This window comes from Colias eurytheme, chromosome 10 (genome assembly GCF_061535395.1).
Source record: "Colias eurytheme isolate Ceu_HAF_F1 chromosome 10, ilColEury1 Martin Lab GWU primary, whole genome shotgun sequence".
In the NCBI taxonomy this organism is placed as follows: domain Eukaryota; kingdom Metazoa; phylum Arthropoda; class Insecta; order Lepidoptera; family Pieridae; genus Colias; species Colias eurytheme.
In genome coordinates, this window is record NC_142989.1 from 11,598,024 (window position 1) to 11,621,930 (window position 23,907).

The 23,907-nt window shown below is 31.5% G+C and overlaps 1 protein-coding gene across 1 annotated transcript; it reads right to left on the minus strand.

Moving 5' to 3' along the window:
• Nucleotides 1-210: 210 nt before the first annotated feature.
• LOC149905484 (flexible cuticle protein 12-like) lies at nt 211-1,270 on the minus strand. Its single transcript, XM_090106614.1, has 3 exons — nt 1,161-1,270; nt 882-1,003; nt 211-543 (listed from the first exon to the last, which is right to left on the minus strand). The coding sequence occupies exons 1-3, from the start codon at nt 1,167-1,169 to the stop codon at nt 348-350; spliced, it is 327 nt and encodes a 108-aa protein (XP_089962740.1). The 5' UTR covers nt 1,170-1,270; the 3' UTR covers nt 211-347.
• Nucleotides 1,271-23,907: the final 22,637 nt, after the last annotated feature.

Consider the following 23,907-nt stretch of genomic DNA (forward strand, 5'->3'; position numbering starts at 1 on the left):
CCACTCAGCATATGCTACGCCGCACCACGGTCGGCATAGCGCTGGTTTTCAGGGCCCAACCAGACAACAGACGCGTAAGTCTATATCGCGGCTGTAATGCCTTTATGTCGAATAATAATACGTTGTGGTAAACCTTGAAATATTTTCTAGTTATTTCATATTTAACGTCTTCGATTTTTGAACGGTTAATGGTGTAATAAAATTCAAGAATAATTATTATAACATTGGTTTATTAACAATATACAAATCAGAGGGTATCACAGAATCGCTTGAACGATCTAAAGAGGGATGGGGGGACAAAGAAGTTGAGTATTTTTGGACTAGATTATAAGCTAGGTGGTGAGGGTTTATTGGGGAGGTTGGGGAAGGTGGGCGCCGGTGGCCTGGAAACCGTTCTCGTTGGAAATGTAGGTGACGGTGTAGACGACGCCGTCGGGACCGGTGTAGGAGAATTGACCGCGGACTTCCAAAGCCTCGTTCTCACTTCCGACGTTCTTCAGCTGGCCGTTCTCTTGGGCGCTGATGCCATTGGATGTCTCCACGCTGTCGGAATAAACACATATTGAATAACGACACTATTTAATCTCATTCGCAGTGGAAGAAAACTGAATGACATGATGACATTATGAATATTTGAACATTTCGTCAATTTTGTTACCGAATATCGCTCGTGAACGATATTTAAAAGGTGAGGAAATCGTGAATATTAAATAACAATATATAATTGCTCCTATATAGGAGGAAGTCAAATATCAATTTATATGAATTAAATAGCTATTCTGAATCCTGATCTAGATATATTAAAGGTTTGCTAGACGTGAAAGGGCTCCTGAGCGTTTCCTGATTGGCATATGATGAAGGGAGCAATAGGTAAAACTTACGCGTAGTTGTAGGGGCCGACTCCGATGTTTTCGTTCTCGTATCTGAGGATCTGGGCATCGCGGTCGTTGGAGGTGGGGGGAGCGGCGAGGGCGGCCACAACGCACAGAGCGAAAACTACGAACTGTAAACGAAATATATATATATATACCAGTTAACTCTTGTTAGGCCGGGATCGGCTAGAACACCACAGTTAGGCATTGTTGCCTTAAATCACATGTTATAAAAAGATCGATTATTTGAAGTTACAAATTCTAATAAAGGGTTGATCCCAAACGTACCGATTTCATTTTTGAAGGATTTGGTTTTTTTGTGTGTTGCGGTGAAAAGCAATCGAGCGACTGATGCCAATGGAATGAAGATGTGCCTTTTTATACTGACTAACACTGCAGGCAAGGACGCGTTGTGACATTTGATCTTAGCATCTTCGGTCAGCGATCCTCTATAGGTAACCAAAGGTTCTTCGTGTCCGGTTGTATGAAGGATACCGTTTGTTGGAAACATAAGGTCAATTATGGAATTATACAGTTTACAGATTTTCTAAAAAAATTGCAAAAAAAAACACAAAAATTTCCACTTTCATTTTTGTATTAGGATTGAGCGTTATTAATTGCATAGTCAAATTTACAGATTTTTAACATTTAAACGTTCGAAACATAAAGTTTTAAGTTAGTGGAATACAGCTTCAATACTTATTTCAAATCATTCAATACTAATTAAAACTTATATTTAAAATACAAGATGCGTAGAGCAATATCGTAACTAACATTATAAGGCATATTTTTGTTATCTTCTTATATATAAAAATGAATCGCAAAATGTGTTGGTAAGCGCATAACTCGAGAACGGCTGAACCGATTTCGATAATTCTTTTTTTATTATATGCCTTGAAGTACGAGGATGGTTTTTATGTAGAGAAAACGTAAATATGTACCACGGGCGAAGCCGGGGCGGACCGCTAGTAATTCATACAAATCAGGCCGTACGTTTTAACATGATTGAGTGGACTTTCACATAATATAGAGGTAATATTAGTAGGATTTGTATGTTTTAGGAATGATAAATCTAGGAAGGCTAGACACAGGGCGGTGAACTATTGCTCGTATGGGTATTTAGCAATAGATTTAATGTAGGTAATATGTAATTTGCTTTGATATTGAGAACGAATCGGTTTATAGAAAGTTTTGATAGATTTGAATTAATGTAATTACATAATATAATATTAATAAGATTGATTCTAGACTACTAGCTGTTTAGCGTGACTTTGTTTATATTTGAAACTTGAAATTTGCTCTAAATTCAGGCCGAGAAAAGTGTGATTATGCTCTCAATTATAAAAAAATACAAAATTGTTAGCTTGTTTAACATTTCTTTGCAAAGTAACTAGTGTAAGAATATAATGCAATTGAAAAGTAACTGATAAAGAATTATAGATAATATTGAGGATTTTCGATATAGGTACATTATATAGAGCTACTAAAATTTTTGTATTTTATTCATACTGATATTCGGATAAAATTATTTTTAGAACAACTGGCCATTCATTATAATCATATAAAATATAATGTTTCGAATAAATAAAGAAATCGTTATCGCATATGAAATAAAATAAAAAACAGAACTATTTTTATCGATGAAATCTAGAGCAATTAGATTACACCCACAAAACAAACTTATCCGTGGCAAAAACGCAATCAATAAAGATCTATTTCATATAATTATATAACTCATTGAGATTCTATTGTAATCTAAATCTTATACAGATAGTTACATAACTCGAGTGGGCGAAAAGTTATAACTTATGCCGCTGGCGGCTTTCGAGGAATATCACAATGACAAAGTATGTTTTAAAAGATTTATTGTTCAATATTTCTTTAAAATATATTAAGTTTTTAATAGTTCGATCTAAAGAAGTTGTAGTCCAGTAATTTTAGTAGTTTCATCTTGGAATGAGAGCTATTCAATACGTTTATGCATGTTTAAACATTTATTTTGACATCCTCAAATATGTCTCAAAACCTAAATATTATAAAAAGGTCAAAGGTCACAAAAATCGTTTTTTTTTTCAATTATTCCGTTTCCGTTGGGGTTTTCGCTATAAGTATTTATATTATATTACCAATGATACAGAAGATAAAATTCTCTACAGCTTTTTTGTGGGAGAGCTGGAGTTGCGTGTCCTTTTCCTAACTCTTCGCATTCCTTTCCTTTCTTCCTCTCGTCAGTCCTTATTCCATATCTTGTACATGATGTTTTTCCTAAGGAATAGCATGAAGTTTGTACATAGTAGGATTAAGCCATAATAATAATACGCACAAGGTAAATACCATTTTAACTCATCAGCAAATAGTTTAGGATAGATATGGAAATGAGACGTAATCTCAATAATTTTACAAACTAGTGCACTTATTTGCAAGAAGCTTTATAATAATTAATCATAAGGATACTTCCCGCATATTTTCAACCGATTATTATTATTTGATGTAATGAACGGCGTCTTGTCATTAGCAGGATGCACCTTTTGTATAAATCTAAGAAATTATTTATTTATGTGTTAAGTCAACTGGGACTGTTTGAAACTTCAATTGCGACTTTAAAAAATGCGAAAAAATACATTGAAATTAACTCGTTCAGACATTAAATTGCTTAATTCTATAGCTTAGTTAGACGTTGTATGTAATGCCTGAATTTTAATAACTAGTAATTTATGTATTTGAACATTGTTTTGATCAATTACATAAATTACATTGTTTTCTCTATACACACAAAATAAACTATTTTATACATAGATCTCTTTAAATATAGTCTACATACGTATAATATACGGGTTATGAGCATATATCACTATATTACAGCATTACATAATACATTGCAATGAGTCTGATATTTGGCTGTAGGTTATATGACGGCGGGTCATCTTAGGGTTAGGTTGCGTAACAAACAAGTATGTTATATGCTAATCTGGTTTAAATATATATAAATAGTTTGATTGTTATTTTGTGTCCATTGGAAAGTGATTTAAATAAGTTGATAGTGGTTTACTGTCCGCCCTGGGTTTGATCGTGTATTGAAATTATGTTAATGCGCTTTATGTGCAACTTTCTTCCGCGTACTGCTTTACTATGGAATAAACTGCCAAAGTCTGTATTCCCGAACAGCTTCAATATGGTCACCTTCAAAAAAGAGCTTACAGCTACCTGAAAGGCCAATAAACTACGCTAGTCCCTAATCCACCGATGGCATATCCTATTTTACCCAATATCTTGTCCATTTCCCTCTTTTAGTAGGCAACACCCGTAACATCAGTTGCGGTAGTCTATGGGCGGCGCACTTAGCTTACCACCAGGCAAGGCGTCTGCTCGTTTGCCTTCTTATGTCATTAAAAAAAAAAAATGTTTGAAATCTAGAATTAATTAAATGAATAGCTAGACTTATTATATTTTATCATTTTCTTTACATATTTCTCTTTATCATAATACTATCTCATCCACTAATCTTCGTTTGATATCAAAAGGATTAGGTACTTTTTTCCCATTTTTAGATCACTTCTTGTTGACACTGCTATATAGTGTAGGTCGTAGGTTAATTTAATGCCTCCTCTTCACAATAGGCAACGATGGCCCAACAAATGATCGTCGATGTTTGCCGCCATTACGTCGATTACGAATAAACATCTACAAAGACGGCCATCACAAACATATAGGCCCTCTACACTATCGTGATTGCCTCTACTCGCCCAACACTGCCCATTGTGAATATGGCGCACAACCTAGCATCTATCGATAAATATACTTTTGGATGATTAATTGTATTTTTAAGACTATTCACTAAAATAATAACTTTCTAGAGAAAAGTAACTATAATATCAGATTTTCTTCTTGTATCTGTGAAAAACCAGTCTCTCTTATTTATTCCTCTTCCTACCAAAATATATCTTACATATCTTATTTAAGGTTACCACAGCGTCCGCAGCTATTTGTTATTATATTATATATGTTATATGTTAATTGATGTCTTTGTAACAGCTTGATTACCTTCCTTAAATCTTAACTAGAGGTTTGTTCAAACTTCCGTCAGAATTCCTAGCATTAAGAGAACCTTCTTTATTAACTTTAAAGAAATTCAATCCAAGCTTTTAATTGGGATTTAGTTTAGTGTTTAATATTCAGTTTGGTAAGTTCCTAGGATCTCATTTTTATTTAATAAAATTTGTAGCAAATATGTTATAAATAAATAAGTCCATATAAAGCTTTTTTCTTTGCCTGTACCTCCTAGAAAGAAAGAAATAAATCTATGAAAATATTTAGTGTATCTGTGAGAAATTCATGAAAATCAGTTCAGTTGTTTTCACGTAAAAAACGTATGAATGAATCGTTTATTCAAACATACATAAACATCTGACATTTGTATTAATATGTATAACTAACATAATATGTTAACATATTATGTTTAAATAATATAATTATAAAAAATTTTCACACTCAGAACATAAGTTTTAAGTTTGCACACCATAAAAGAATGTCTGCCATATAAGTAAATGCATTATCAACAATGCCATGTGTCAAAATTATTTATTCAAGGCCCGTTTTGGACCCACATACGAACATAATATTCAGTTTGGAATCTTATGTGTTTAATGTTTGAGTTTAATTTTTAAAATGTTAATTAAGGGTGAAGTTACGACGAGCGTTTTCAAACAAAAGTCAAAGAAATCCTACGGTTCATTATATCTCCAACGCTAGCGCAAGTGAAGATTATTTTCAAAAAGCAGAATTTTTTCTGACCGATTTATCGTTAAATTATTATATTTTCTATGAATCATGCTGATATAATATGATCTAAATTACTGTAAAGCTTCATTCAAATCCATTTAGTAATTTTTGCGTGATAGAGGACTCTACATAATCCATTCATCTTCAGCACACACTCTTAATAAAAATCTGATTACGTCACGTTGAAACGCTCGTGTGTCACCAGCCTTACACATTTACTTCAGAGATTACCAAACAAGTTCAATGTCAACATGTAATTAATTCATATAATTAGTGATCTTTTGATATATGAAGATGTCTCTAATAAATATTTAGTTTTTTATTGAGCGTGTCATGGCTGAGGATTTATATTATAAAAATTCACAAATAAATCCTTCCTTAAAATTTGAAAGTATGTGTGCCTTTATTTTTAAATGTTTGTATTTCTGATGCGCTTTAACGGTTAAAGCCACAATATCGAACGGGAATAAATTTGAAAAGAAAATAGTTAAAGTAACACGACTATTATTTTCAAAGGTCAATTCCTGAAGAGTCGGAATAGATAATGAGTGTTGAATTTATTCGATCGAAAGCGTTCGTTACATGTAGTGATTTAAATATTTTAAAAGAATCCGGTTTTATTTTAACAGGTTTCCTTGTTAAATTTAAGAATATGTACTAACCATTTTTGATAATATCCTCTATTCCAAAACCGAGAGTGTTCTGTGAATCTATATACATATATAAAACTCAAAGGTGACTGATATAGTGATCTTTCAACGCACAGCCCAAACCACTGGACGTATCGGGCTGAAATTTGGCATGCAGGTAGATGTTAGGACATAGGCATCCGCTAAGAAAGGATTTCCCGAAATTCTTGCGGGAACGGGGAAAAACGGGGATGCACGTACAAAGTCGTGGGCGGAAGCTAGTCATGTTATAAAATGTTATTGAACTAAAAAATCTCGAACTATCGTAATATTGTTAAAGAATTTAGAAGCTAATCGTGACTTTAAATTAACACAGTTTTTTTATTTACACCAATTAATGCAGAAACAATACAATAAATTTGAAAACAACATCGTTTTACATAGAAATAAGAATTTAAATTAGTTTTTTCTAAAAAATAATAATAGCAATGATGCAATATTTCTAATATGTGAATACATCGATATGATATGATATTTGATTGTAATTCTATAACAATAATTACTTGACTTTACGAAAATAACCATGCCAGCCAAATAACATGATTTCATAACCGTGTAAAATAAGTTAATTTATCCCGTAATATCCTGCTTATACTCACAAACTTTATATCTATTCTATTAATAATTAATATACCAAGTTAAAAAAATAATAATAAAAAAACACGCTTATAACTCAAAAAAATATTATTGACCGCCTCCTCGGTACAGTGGTTGACGCGTGAGCGTAACACCGAGGGGTCCTGGGTTCGATTCCCGGTGGAGACGAAGAAAAAAAATGCCTTGGTCTGGTAGGACACAGAAGGCTGATCACCTACATGTCCCTAAAGAAAATCGATCAGTGAAACAGATGTAAAATGCATCTGCCCCTTACCCCACTACGGGGACATAGGACTTCACTTATTGTTACTGATTTTTGTTAAGTGTATAAAGTTTGGATTAAATCTGTCCGTTTAAAATGTGTCAAAATCGAGTCTAAAAGTTAACAAACAGTCGATTGTCAACAAACATATTTGTTACATACATACATACACGTGAAGCTAATGAAAGCGTGTTAAAAAGGTAATTATTAATATTATATATTAAGGTTATAAACGGTTCAGGACATGACGATGTAGATACTAGGCAGTGGGAGCGCCGCGACAGCCTTCGGCAAATTATGCAAGGCTGCGAATTTATTAGCTGTAAGTTTTTATGTATGTAACTTGGGGCTTAAGAAGGTAATTTTGTTGTAATTCCATATATCTGATGATCATTTCTAGCGCAGGAATCAGTAATTGAATTTGTGTTTTGTAGAGACGATTAACAAAATTGTGGAGGCAATTATTTGTTGCATAAATGTTGACAATTGAAGGTCATAGAGCAAAGTTTTTCCATTTGGAATTGTTTTTTGATAGATATTATTTATTAAACAGTTCGCTTAAATATTATTTTTAACATATTTTTCTCTAAAAGTCTAAAATTAAGGAAAATTATTGACCAAACTTGCTCTATATTTATTTTTCCCTAGTTATTTAAAATTAAACTTTCCGAAATAAGGATCTTTGTATGTATGTGTGTGTGTGTAAGTATATAAGATCTCAAGAATACCTTGAATACCTTGTCCCAAAAATAACAAGTGATACAGTCATAGAATGGAGAAATTTTATGCAATATGATTATGAGATAATATGATTCACAGGTTTTTGTTACGGCAAGGTTTTGGGAAAATACTTTTGTATTTTATTATATTATATTATATTATAGTAGTATAATTACACCTTACATGCTTTTTATTGGATTTTTATTTGCATAACTTTTATAATAACAAATCCGAATAAACAAATTTGACATCACTACATAGTAGTTTTTGTGTTCCTATGTATGCTTAGATTTTTATATGCAAAGGATTTTGATCAAAAATAGATAACCACGATTAAACAAAACGTTCATAAGCAAGTCCTAGAGCTGATATAATTTTATTTCCTCCAAAACACTGTACAGTAGACCCGCGGTTCCGACAATCGTTTTGCAGGGCCTTGTCGAAGTATCGAATTTCTCGGATTATAGTCCGGATGTTTAGACGCAAGAGTACCTTGTAATTCGACAAATAACTGACCTAATGAGATAAGATGTTATAGCTAGTTCTGTTTCAGAAGTAGGTTCAAATCATGCTTCATTTTGTATTTTAGAATTAAAACTTAGAGTAAACCACAATAGTATAGGAACTTATTTTTGTAGAGGTTGTACAATGTTAAATCATGCTTGAACGACGTAAAAATTGACAAAAAATAGGGGTTCAGCAATTTTAGACATGTCAGATTAAGGGGGCGGGCGGGGCCAGGGGCCGGTGTAAGTCCGGTCTACTGTAATATAAAGGGGCAAAAAATCCGGCAAAGTTAGTATATTGTTAAATTCAACCTGACCTCTAGGCAATGCCCTTACATCACGTAATCAAAACGCGTATTAAAAGTAAAACCAGTAATGTTATAATTTATATACATAAATATAACCTGCCTGAGCGACCTTTTTCGGTGAACTTCGGTATCTCACCCAGTTACAGATATGCTAACGTTTTGTGAAAGCTATATTTTATAGTACCTATATTTTTGACGTGACAACGTCTTATAATTCGATAAAGCCGGCTGCACGCACGAAAAAACATGACTCATGCGGCGTTACCTCGCTCTGACTCATCTGAGACGTTCCATGTAAGGCTTGAAGTGCGAGCGAGAGCGTGGAACGAGCGACAAAGAAGCACAATCGGACGTTGTCACGTTCAACTTTCGTCAGTAAACCGACTTTACAGACAACCATTTTTTTTGTTGAATACGTTGATAGCATTATTTAATGTGTGGTTGTCATAATATCTATAAGTTACCATAAAAATAAATAATATAAGACAAATAAAAGGCTATTTTACCATTTTCTAACAGTTTATTTATTTTCAAATTGTGGTATTTACGTATTTACACTCTCGTGTTATTAAATTACACATTGGTAACAATCTAAAATATGACTAACTATGTTATATTTTAGATTGTTACCAATGTAAAAATGGCTTATAAAAATACGCTTGAAAACCTCCGTCGTTTCTGGGAACGTCAGTTAAAATATAGCTTAGCTTTTGTTACAAACATAGTTTAACTCTGATTAGTCTATCTTATACCGGCTATTTAGCATTTCGACGTTCCTTCGCGCAATTGTGTTAGGCGTATATTAAAACTAATGTTTAACAATAATTATTGACCATTAAATATGTTACTATGTAGTTAAAATCTGAAGAAGTGATGGAATTTCGATTATTATATATCTATTTAAACAACAGATTCTGGTAATTTTTAATTTTGATAATCTTTTTACATTTACATAATATGATACCTATGTTATTATGGCAAAGGTTAGATATAAAAAGAACACACATTTTATGCCCAGAAATTTATGAATAAACATTAAGATACGAAAATATTTTATTAGCATTTTATTAGTATCTATTTGTAGGTCATCTATATGATCTTCAAATCATGTTTTTAATCATCTTCTAGACTAGATTAAGACCTAAATCAAGATTCTTTTGTAATAAGACCTTAACCTTTAATCTAAGCTACTTCCTGATCCAAAACTACCTAATTTTATACAATCATGGCATCCATAAATTATAATTAAAAACTATAAATCATGACATAAATTAGGTTCGATATAAGTAAAACGATGTTTAAATTTCAAGGAAATATACTTAAATTATTACTTCTTTATTACGTTATTTATTAATTTGTAGCTTCACTTTACACAGTTTTATTCAATTAGTCACAAAGCAAAAAGAAGAACCCAGCAGCTGTTTTTTTAATTAATAATCAGTGTCTTCAGGTAAAAAATAAATTAAAAAAATAGCAGCTGCTCAGCTGCTTGTATATTCATAAATGTTATTTTTTTATTTCTTAATAACTCAGGCCCCGGAATCACAGACACAATAGAAAATCTATTGTGTCGTGGACCGATCGGGCCGTTCGGGGCTCAATGGGTTAAAACATACAACAAATATGTTATTCGACGATCGATTCGATATTATATGATATTATTATTTATTATTATTATATTATTATTTAACAACAAAAAATATGACTTATACCTACTTCTTCACCGATTAAATGCTTTTCGTTTTACACAAACAGGAAAATAACGTGCTTATAATTATTTTCTTAACCAATACAGTCACTATCAAATACCACGGAAGTTTATCCGTGTACAAAGGATATTAAAGGCATTCAACACTGTATGTGAAAGTTATGCATTGCGTCAAATGCCGCGCAAACGTTACGGTGCATTCACATCAAACGAACATAGAGCTAGAGCTAGAGCAAGAGCAGTCTTTCGTGATATTTAGTGTAAACGAAAACTCATATTCAGTGTTGTTAATTAGAACGTAGAATCATTTATGGGTCAAGGTATACGCTTATACAATAGAATTCCTCACAATATTAAAGAGTTTAGTAGTTCTAAATTTAAAACTTACATAAAAAATGTACTAGTTCAGAGAGCGTACTACAGTATTCAGGAATATATGGACGATAAAGACCCATGGAGGGTTGTCGCGAAAAAACCACAGGACAGTTCTTTGGCATGTTATGTAGTTAGATATAAGTTACATATTATGTAAATTTATTGACATTATTTTAAAAGAGCAACTATGGAGTTTCTTGCTGATTCTTCTCCATAGATACTGCTTTCCGAATCGGTGGTAAATGTTAAAAATACTATGTAATGACGATTCGAAAGTGCTACTAAACAGTAGTCTAATTGAATAAATGAATGTTTGAGTTTGAGTTTGAGTTTGAACATTGTATATAATTTTTTCGAACGCACTAAGAACAACGAAAGAATGCTGTACGCCTGTTAACACTACAATAATTTGACATAATGGGGTTAGATTGAGTATTCGCTCGTTTGGTGTAAATGCACCGTAACTCAGGTAATACTATACGCTTACGCAACCGCCACTGTGAACTATTAGATTTTTAACCATTGATTGATGACATGTGTAATATATATCTATTTTGTTTGATTTTTCAACTGACTTTTGAACTTTTGACTGAATGAACCGATTTTGATGGTTCTTTTTTACATGAAAAACTAACAGTTCAGTATTTTGTCAAAATAATAATTAGGTATGGTATCATTTGAATTATATTATGTACATAATATAATGGTAATTATCTGAGCCGTGTAACCCGATCTATACATAAAGAAATATTTTTATAACGTTTTTCATTCATGCATATGCTAAAAAGATAAAACAACAAAATAATATTATCTATACAAACCAGTTCTTGTCATTATAGCATAATAATATTTTATTTAGTTTTATTTTTTTGGTTTGCTTTGGTGTTAATTATCGTAACTATTTAGTAATCTGTTATTAAATACTTTAATTTTAGCAGGGAAAGAAATTACTAATCGAATTGCATATCCTACTTATACAAAAAATGCGAAAGTTTGTATGTTTTTTACTCTTTCACGCCAAAACTGCTGAACCGATTTTCATGAAACTTGGCACACACATAGAAGGTAACTTGGATTAACATTAGAATAGTTTTTATCCCGAAAATCCCACGGGAACGGGAACTATGCGGGTTTTCCTTCAACGCGGGCAAAGCTGCGGGCGAAAAGCTAATTAACATTCGATATCAACCATAAAGCTCCCTATTGTGTTAATAATCTAAATGTCGTTATTTAGAATATATTTTAAATAAATTATTCTATTCTCACCAATAAATTAGTTTTCGTTTAACACTATTAGCTAAACGTTGATTTGAATAAAAATATTGTTAGAAGATTCACAATGAGATTGACCTCTAAAGACTTGAAATATATCTTGGTCAAGATATTATGAAATATAGAAGCACGTGCCCACACAGCACGTTCACGTGAATGTACACTAATATAATAACGATTTATTGTTTGTATGTTTGTATTGATACACATAGGTACAATATTATAATGAACTATAATTATAAAAGACATAATATGAAGTCTGTAAGTTCATTATCATTACCATGAAAAACTATGTGCTAGATTCGAAAGTTTGTATGTTACGCAAAAACTGCTGAACCGATTTTCATAAAATCTAACACACTCATAGAGGGTAACTTGGATTAACATTAGAATAATTTTATAGATTTCATGTTATAATGAGTTGTTAACTTTAAATGAGTCAAAATAATTCAAAGCAATTACACTCTATTATTCGATATTTTATGATCTACCGTATTTTTTTCATGACGACTAAGTACTTATAGCATATTATTATTTTATGGTTATCTCAGATTTATTTATCCTAAATCTCTTAAAGTTCATGTAATTAATTTTAATATATTTCTTTAATTTAAATTTTCTTCAACAACAATTACAAAAAAATATTCTAAGGCTAAGCAAAATCTTATTTTAATCACCTTATTCTTTATCATGTTACCTACATGGGGTCGTTATACCGGTTATTTTAAATAGACGACCTTTTGCTAATATAATAAGGTGACATAACTTCTGGTATCTAGCCAAGTAAAATAATGTCTGTCAATGGATTTTTCTAACAAAAAAAAATCACGTTTCACATCCGATATCAAACTTGTTTTCTCAATAAATTTGTTTTCGCAAACGTTTGAAATATCTAATAAGTATACATTTTATTTTTTGTTATTTGTTACCAAGTCATCATGCATGGTAAAACCTGCTAAATTATGCATATTTATCGTTATTTAATTAGTTCGTTTTGTATGATAAGAAGAAAATCGGTTAGCGGACTAGACGTTTAAAGGTCGTAGAGAGCACGTTTTCATTTGGTCGTGTTATCTATACTAATATTATAAAGCTGAAGAGTTTGTTTGTTTGAACGCGCTAATCTTGGGAACTACTGATCCGATTTGAAAAATTATTTCTGTGTTAGATAGCCCATTTATCGAGGAAGTAGGCTATATATCATCACGCTAAGACCAACAGGAACGGAGCAACGCGGGTAAAACCGCGGGCACAGTTAGTAAATTATAATCCCACATAATTTAGCTGGATTATTAAGTATACATAATATATCATACCTAGATATGATTTATGATTATAATATAATGAGGTACGAACGAAGCTGCGAGCTAAAGCTAGCATAAATTGATAGTACATTATATTAATTTAAATATAATATATGATATTAAATAGTTATTTATGTGCATTTTAAGGACAGGTGGATGATTTAATTCAAGGTGAAATAATATTAAATCGGCATTTTTGGACGTAAATGGCGATTTGATCATTGACAGTTATTCATAAATATTTAGAGAATAATAAAAGTTTATTTAAGTCGTGTTTTGGTGAGGTCTTTGTTTGGTGTGTCGATTTTGGAATATCATATGGTCATTAAACATTATTTAAAGAACATATTTTACATCTAACAAGAGAAGAACATAAATATAAGATCGCTTAGTATTGAAATAACACCCTTAAATTGCCATATACGAGCAAATAAATATATTTGATTTGATTTAAACAATAATTAGAATTAATCTTGGTTGGTAAAGATGAGAACACCTTTGAATTATTTCCTATTAAACTTGTAGCCGATTTAGGAGCGGCCATAGCAGATAGAGCCTTTTTCAGACTATTCTGCGCACGATTTAAAACTAAGAACCTGCTTCATGTTTAGTTGCAGTCATATGTATATTTCAATGAAAACCAAATCAATACATCGCGCTCAATTAAATCTTAAATTAAATCGTTTTTAATTCACACATTCGCATCTTTTACACATTTTCGTAACTGAATGAAGTTATTTCAGTAATAAAATAATAAAAATATAAAAAAATAAATCCCAATACAACACTATATCGCAATATTTTTTGTTCACCTTGACACGCGGTGTCGCATAATTAGAGACCAATAAAAAAACTATAACTGGCTTCGAACCCGCGATACATTCACCGGTCGCGTGCTCGAGTGTCCGTTGTTGGACGGCACGGGATTTTTTTAATGGTAGATGATGGAAAAGTATTAATTAGCAAGAAAAACTGATAAGGGTGTGCAATAATTTGATAGGTATCTAAGAGAGTTTCGAATTGTAGATTCTTCAAAGGGTCGTTTGTAAGTAAAATCGTATTTATAATAGCAACTACATAGAAATTTGACCATATTATTGTTACAAAGATCCTAACTAGGTAATATGACTTCAGTTTAAGAAATTTCTTTATAGAAAACTATTGAATTAAGTAGTCAAATCTGTTTCGGTTTTTTAGATGCACTGGACATATTGATATAAAACATTCAAATATATCATCATGTATTGGCTTATAAACGAATGTTATCGAACTGCATACCTTCTAATCATGTATCCAAGAACTTTTGATCTTGATTATGAGGAAAAAACTCTATCCAAAATTACAGCTAATGGAGCTATCAATGAAAGCCAGGGATAATTTCGTAATAATAATATAGACGTTACTATGGACGTTGGAAAGCAATGCATACCTAGGTATATCTTGATTTCTTTCTTTATGCAAATATATGTATATCAAAAAGTATAATTCTATACGAATACATCACACAAAATAGCGAATTACAGAAGTATGACGTCATGAATTATTAAAATTATCGTGTGATAATGGAACCATACACCGTTTGATTTGACATTTAGCATCTTCCGCGGAATGTGTTCATATGTCTGTCTATTCGAACAGCATGCCTTCTACGGGTTGAATGTGTAATTTGTATTATAATCATATTATTATATTAATTTTATGCAAGCTTTGCAAACACATTGTTTATTAAATTAAAAGGATGTTTTTATTAATTTTAATCACTTTGCTTTGATTTTATATGTTACCTACTGTTTTATTCGTTTATGAAACGTTTTTTTGTGTTATTTTAAATATTTTGTTATGTTAAATGCTAATGCTTGTCCCTCTGAATCTACATCACGCGTGAAGGGGTGGAACGATTTCGATGATTCTTTTTTTTTATATTCCTTGAAGTACGAGGATGGTTCTTATGTAGAGAAAACGTAAATATGTACCACGGGCGAAGCCGGGGCGGACCGCTAGTCTACAGATAAGTATCGGAAAAAAACTTAATAACTTTTTCTTAATTCTTGAAATACAACGCTAATTAATAACAAGCCTAGCTTGCGCAAGTTGCATGTCTGTCAAACGTCAAAACTGTATTTTCCGATGGTTAATTACGTGTGCTTTAATTGTTTGTAATTAATTTAATAAGCGGTTTAAGAGTATTTAAATAATTATTAATATTGACAGGGATGGTTTTGAGTAGTCATAATACTGACAGTAAGATTTTTGGTCCATTAGGCTCTAGATTAAATTACATGGACGTATTTTAATGAAATGAAAATATTATGAAATGAAAATATTATGAAATGAAATGAAATGTGTTTATTATGGATACATAAAAAGATATGAATAAAATGAAACAAGAAACTTAAATATATGTGCCACAATAGGTCTGCCGACTGCCACTCAGTGCAATACACTGATTTTCAGTGGTTGCCTTAAGATGCCTTAAGATGTATTTTTTCCTCAAACTGCAAGTGTTTAAAAAAATATTTATATTTAAATAGGTATCTAATATCTAATATTCTAATATATATTATAAAGGCGAAAGTTTGTATGGATGTATGGATGTATGGATGTTTGTTACTCTTTCACGTAAAAACTACTGAACCGATTACAATGAAATTTAGCACACATATAGAGGGTAACTTGGATTAACACATAGGATAGTTTTTATCCCGGAAATCCCACGGGAACGGGAAATATGCGGGTTTTCCTTTGCAAACGCGGGCGAAGCGTCTGTAAATAGGAATTTTAAATTATAAAATGTATAAAAATAATTTAATTTAACTAACTAAGTGCATGTTATTTTGAAAAATTAAATTATTTTCCTTAATGCTTTTTTAAAGTATGTCTTCGTTTACTTCCGATATCATAGACATAGTTTATCTGATGAGTAAAGTTAAAACAAAATATATTATTTTAAAATAAACGGAGCCTCCGTTTCCATAATAAGGATGCAAAATAAACATCGCTGATGACACCGCATTTCTCCATATTCGAATTACCAAATAAAATAACAAACAATCAATATTATTTCAACCCACACATATTATTGCTAACTAATAATATACTTTAAAGCCTTGTGAATAAAGTTCAATTTACACTATTAGAAAAGCGTCATACTGGTTTAAATAAATCGGTCATAAGCTAATCGGCTTATTATTTGAATAAATACCTTTGCACAGAGAAAGCTAAGCGAATTAATCTTATAAAATATGTAGTGCCTATAATAGATTTTTTTTTTCATTTCAATCCTTTAACCCCATACCGCGGTTTTACTTACAACTTGTACAAGTATTTTAAGTATTTAAAATTACCAAATTAACAAATATTCTTAACATTTTAATACGTCGTTCCTTGATTTTTCAGACACAATTTTAATAATATACATTCTAGTATTACAGACTTAAAAATTAATGGTCAAGGTTTATTTTATGAGCCTTTTATTATATATTCAAAATAAGGTGCAGAGAAATATGCCTTTAAAGTTATCTTGAATGTAGCTTTAATGTTGCCTAACACGTTATAGCTTTCACTGGAAGCTACACCTTACGTAAGGTCAGCGCAACAATTTTTAAATGTAAACATGCATTGCTTTACACATATTTCTTTTTTAATAAGTATGAAATTGCTTGTCAAAAGTAATTGATTTAAATAGGATGGTAAATTGAAAAAAAAAAGACAAAACGTTTACATATTCTATTGTGAAATATGTTTTAGAGGCATACATCCTTGCATCTTTTATTTTATTGTGCAATTTTTGGTTCATTTTGAATTTTTTTTTGTTTGGCATGCAATCATATCATAGTTGAAGTGTTAATGGTCCGTTTTTAGACCAAAATGGCTGAAGAGATTGTGATGTAATATTGCATATTATGGTCAGAGAATTTAAGATCATAAAACTTGAATGCTAACCTGTAACTTAAGTAAGTATGTATAGAACAATATAAATAGAAAATAATAGAACTTTTGCATGAAAATTATTTATTTATCTTGGTACAGCGGTCATCTCGTAAGCATCAAGAGATGTCAAAGGCTAATCTCCTACTAACCTACAAAATTCTATTAATAAAAAAGCGAATGATATAAATAACTTAAATTATTTAATAATAGATGTTTGATCAATAAAATTTATATGTTTTTTGACCCAACTTCTTGTGTTTTATAGAAGTTATATTTTGTACTATTAACATTATTAAAAAAAACTTTATAGACCTACCGCTTCTATTGGTCGTAAGGTGTTATAAAATAGCGATTTAAAATGGATTAAATATTACAACATTAATTTTTCAACCTAGTTTTTGAATCTAGCTCGTTCAATGAAATACCAAATCAAATAAATGACCAAATTTACCCCGGCAATTGTCGGAAAATAAAAATAAATTCCGACTTTGTGGACCACCATTTTTGTACGGCATCTGTGTCATACTATTTCATGCTTTTGATCCATTATTCCACTATGCTTTTGATCCATTATTCCGCAACGCCGTACAAAAATCATGGAGACAAGGGGAAAAAATCGGCATAATGCTGAATCTTATTATTGTATGCTCTTATATCGTTCTAGATAGGTCACCTGGTGGTTCAAATGACCCATAAATTTTTCAACTTGGTCCTGTAGTCTATTAGAAATTAAAGATTTTAACGGATTTTAAATGCGATTTTTTTAATGGAGATAGACGGTCTCCCTTTGACCACGCCACAAAGTTAACTAATAGAGCTAATATAATGAATAAATCGCGTTTAAAATCCGTTTACTCTATCTTAAAAAAAATATTTACTCTATCAATGTAAAAAAAAATATGCATTTCCTAGAGGTAATAAATCAAGGTGCGTACAAATGAATCACATTTATAACAGCATAGTGCTGACATTTTTAGCAACGTATCGTGAGTGCGTGATCATTCTTTGTGAAATGATAGGAAATGCCAGTGAGTCATGTGTGGTTAGGTCACACAGAGCTAGTTTAATATTTAACACAATTGCATTATTTAGATATATTTTATATTATGTTCATAGATACAATTTGGAAATGATAATTGTATCCTACTTCTGCAGTAATTAACTATTTTAAATGTATTAGAGATATTGAATCGATTCGTGTATGCAGTATTAATGAAATCAATATGTTATAAAATCTGCGGAAAATTTTTTTTTCGAAGTATTTTTACATATTACAGGTGCTGTCTATGTATTAATCTGTTTTTTTCATAAGAATTCATTAAAAAGCTTGAGGTCAGAAGAGATTTCGTCCCGTCACTGTTAAGCGAATGCTGTTCGTTCGCAGTAAGGGCACTGTGCGGACATTACTTTACAATAAAAAGTTAGGCAATATTCTTAAAATAGATTGTACAATGTACATATATTATATGCGTTAGACTCATTTTAAAGTGTTATGTATAACACTTTAAAATGAGTTCATATATTAAGTTAACAATTACGTAAAAAATTGTATGAAAATTCTCAGATACAAATCGTGGAAAACTATTTTTTAAATTTTATGGCCTTACAAATAATTTGTCAAAGTTATATATTTGCAAGAAAAATTTGGAAATAAATTGTCAAAAAAATCCTCCATGAGCATGCCCCATACGCTGAGGGGGGCATGGGACTAATTCTCACTATTCCTATGTCCCCAATACATCACAAAATGATAGTGATGGTGTCGTTACAGCAAAGGGCAAAGGGCCCTTTGTGAGAGTCACGCGCGAACATCAAAGACTGTGTTACCATTATGTTACGAATAATTGGGATAAATTTGAAGGCTATTTTTGGTATTGTTTTTCTTAGTTTTGTTATGGATAGATGTTGGCAATGTCAGTTGTTTTGGAATCTCAGGCTAGATGAATCTTAGAAACAAAGAAACTTATTTTTTAAAAAGATAATAAGTTCACGTGTTATTGTGATCCAATCACCAAGCAAAACTTAGTTAAGAATATTAAGCACATAGGAAAGAATTTAAGTGAATATTTGTGTCTAGAATTTTAAAATTACTTTTTTAGTTCTACCACTAGTACTACTACCAAATTTGCATTCAATACATAGTACCATTTCATCAAATCATCGATTAAAGCAATATATTATAGGTATACTGTCAATTTACCATACATCAGAATGTTGCATTCAAAATGAAATATAAAATAAGTATTCAATAAACAAAAAGGCTGGTGAACCTACAAACGGTGTTTGAATTCAGTTGCTTGTCGACAAACCTAACTACAATAATATACGATTGTTTTTTTTTACTTCTAATATGAACGTGTTGAAATACATCTTCAAAACGAACATGTTATTATAATATGACAATAAATCATATCATTTCTTTGTATGTGAAAAAGGATAAAACAATACACAAAATATCATTAGACTGTTTTCACAAAAATAACTTGATAATACATAATATATTATATATTGGTGGCTAATATTACAATGGCATTATATTAATTATCTGTGTATTATTATATAATCTGTGTTTATACGTTATTTGCATAATATGCAATTCTAATATTATACAAAATTTGATTGGACTGGAGAAGATGGCTTTTATACAACTTTTGGAGATATGGCCGTCTTCAGTACATTTCGTTATGAATTATTTTCCTTATTTATAAAAATTGTACCATAAAATATACCTCCTTTTTATATTCTTATTACATAATATCCCCATCATTTTACCTTATTATGAAAACTAATTCTCAACTCGCATAGCGTTAGTTTTTCCCACCAAAAGTTTGCAACTAATAAACGACACCTGCGCTCAGCAAAAACCGCCATGACACCAACTTTTAGTGAGATTATTTCTTTATGAGTATGAAAACTATGTGTGTCCTTGTAATAACATACCTATACTACATGTAGAATATATTCTGGCATCGTTTATTTAGGCTTCGATTAATATTATGTTATTGGAAGAGGCTTTTATATAGGGAAAATATTTTTTCATATTTTACTTATTATATATGCAATGGAACATGCAATTCCTCATATTCTTACAATTGTATTATGATAATCTGCAAAGGAGCTGGAATCTGGTAACCATCGCCCATGAATATTTGCAGAAGCGTAATACTATTTTCACATACTTTATGCCTCTGCAATCAAATAGCCGACTTTTATAGATATGGGATAAGCTTTGATGATGGGGTGGGAATAAACAAGAGGACTGGGATGGGTAAGGAAAAGAAAATGCGATTATTTCACGCTGATTTTCTGCAGGGGTATGCTACCTGTCCCGGTGCGATCTGGCCAAATACGTTGCAAATCATGCTCAACTCCCGAAGCAATATAAATTTAAGTTATGTCCTTACTGTTTATCATCCAAAAAACGCATTAACGCGAGCACAGCCGCGGGCAAGAGCTAGCGATAAATTGTACCTGGTCCCCTCTAGCCGTGATAAACATAAGGTCACAATATGATAGAGGGTTATTATACTATGGATTTATTATGAAAATAAACCATTATGGTTTTTCAGGTTTTTGCTAGGTGTAATAATGAAGATTGAAAAAAAAATTGATACGTTAAATATGAAATTATCTGAAAAAAAATTGATCACTAGGCGGGATTCGAACCCGCGTCTTTCGCCTTACTGGGGCGTATCCGGCCTAGTGATCGTTTTTTTATTCTATTCTTCAAAAATTTCTCATTTATTAAGCATTTGAATGCTGTTAAAATTAAAAACCTATGAAACGTTAAATAGTTATATGATTATTAAATAACTTGAATAATAAATAATCACTACATCTTCTTATATATAAAAATGAATCGCAAAATGTGTTGGTAAGCGCATAACTCGAGAACGGCTGAACCGATTTCGATAATTCTTTTTTTATTATATTCCTTGAAGTACGAGGATGGTTTTTATGTAGAGAAAACGTAAATATGTACCACGGGCGAAGCCGGGGCGGACCGCTAGTAGTATATAAAACAAAGTCACTTTCTCTGTCCCTATGTCCCTTTGTATGCTTAAATCTTTCAAACTACGCAACGGATTTTGATGCGGTTTTTTTTAATAGATAGAGTGATTCAAGAGGAAGGTTTTAGTATAATTTACTAGAGGTCCGCCCCGGCTTCGCCCGTGGTACATATTTCGCTATAAAAGGTAGCCTATGTCCTTTCTCGGGTATCAAAATATCTCCATACCAAATTTCATGCAAATTGGTTCAGTAGTTTAGGCGTGATTGAGTAACAAACAGACAGAGTTACTTTCGCATTTATAATATTAGTATGGATTAGGTTTAAGTCAAAGCGGGCGAAGCCGCAGGCGGTAAGCTAGTTATTTAATATAGAAGGGAGGGAAATAACCCTATAGCTATAGTTTTAAACTATGAAGCTATATATTTCCAGATTGTTTCCAAATATAAGTGAGAAAAGCTACATTATATTTTTTCATTTGTTCATTGTCTATTTTTCTGTAAATTTTAATTGTTTTAAACGAATATATCATGTTTCTTTACACTAATAAAACCTTTTCAGCTGAAATAATTCTTTCCAAGGTATCTTGTTTGACTAAGGACTTTCAGTAAACCAATGCTAGAGCTTGTGCACCAAATAAAGCTATAAGAAGCTAAGGAAATATGTTCGGAAATTAAGAAAAGTTGAGTTAAAATATTTGTAGATGAAAAAAGGGGTAGTTTCATTTCGAACAAATTAATAGTTTGACTTCATTGTATGAAGTTTAGCTTTAGTAGCTCTATTTCTATTAGCTATTAGCTATTTTAAGCTTCATTCTACCGATGATACTACCATTTTACCCATGCCTACATCGTAGGTATTCTACCTAGAATACCTTTTTACACTGTACATATTAATATTATCTTTTGACGTGACAACGTCTATAATTCGATAGAGCCGGCTGCACGCACGAAAAAACATGAGTCATGCGGCGTTACCTCGCTCTGAGGCGTTCCATGTGAGGCTTGAAGTGCAAGCGAGAGCGCGGAACGAGCGACAAAGAAGCACAATCGGACGTTGTCACGTTCAACTATCGTCAGTGAGCCGACTTTACAGACAACCAATTTTTTTTATAGCAACCAGTATCTCCTCAAAATTACCATGGTCTATATTATCTCTATACCAGTGTGCACTCACCCTAATTCCACGCTCACCGCTCACAGAGCAATAAATTACAAAGACAACACCTTGTTAACTGGAAATAATTAACTACGGAAAAATAAAGCTGAGTGGAAGCCATGCTTTATTTCTATTACCTCCCCAGTGAGCGGTGTTCATTAATTTCATGATGGGAGTTTTTTAAACGTATGTTTATGAAATTAAACTATTTTAAACTTCAATAATTTTTGCATTTTATCTATTAAAATACCTACTTACAGTTATTTTAACGAATGAACCCGCGTAAAAACCACAGGACAGTTCTTTGGCATATTACGATAATATAATATGATGTTACATATGTATTTTGTAAAATTAAATTGTAAAACTGACATGATTAAAAAGAGCAACTATGGAGTTTCTTGTCGGTTCTTCTCCGTAGATACTGCTTTCCGAATCGGTGGTAATTGTTAAAAATATGTAATGACGTTTCAAAAGTGTAGAAGAAGTCTAATTGAATAAATAAATGTTAAGTTGAGTTTGAGTTTTGATTTTGAGAACCAATGCATTGATATCATACGTTTTATGGAGTCATTTTTCAACGCGTAGGTATGATTCCACATTGCGTGATAATGATTGATTCATCTGAAATAATTTAAAATTATTTTTCATTTGAAAACGTCATCGTTGTATGGACAAAGTAAAGAAAATATTGTCTTGTATTTATCACTACATAGTATAAAACAAAATCGCTTTCTCTGTCCCTATTTCCCTATGTCCCTTTGTATGCTTAAAGCTTTAAATCTATGCAACAGATTTTGATGCGGTTTTTTTTAATAGATATAGAGTGATTCTCGAGGAAGGTTTAAGTATATAATTTATTAGGTTTTAGACAAGGCGGGCGAAGCCGCGGGCGGTAAGCTAGTGTACAATATAGAAATGTTGAAAAATTGAATTCTTGCTTTAAGATAGGAAAAAAAACCTCCGTAAAATTATAATTAGGATAAGCTATAGATAGTATTTACCATAGATATTATTTTATACTGCATCAACTTTTTCGTAAAGCAAAAAACAGAAAATATGCTACAAGGGCCTAAATTTATAATTAAATTCACTCAGCATACTATAATTCACAGTTTCAATAATTAATTTAAATCTAGATCCATACATACAAGCGCGACAGAAACAACCCCGACAATTTGTTGTAAAAATATAAATTCATATGAAAATGTGTAGCAGTTAAAATGTCTCGCCATGTTCCCTCAGGTATGAACGAATTAAATTGGGATTCCTGAACGAGCTTTGTTGAAAATACGTATAATTCTACAGTTACAGAACGAAGTGTTTGTTTTTCGATGTACCTAACTTGTTATCGTAAATAGAGACATGAATCGCAAGATGTGTTGGTGAGCGCAAAACTCGAGAACGGCTGAACCGAT

Excerpts from the sequence above, each read along its gene's own strand:
- LOC149905484 (XM_090106614.1), bottom strand. Across the intron at positions 544-881 it reads GTCGGCCCCTACAACTACGC|CGTGGAGACATCCAATGGCA; the intron begins GTAAGTTTTACC and ends TTATTCCGACAG.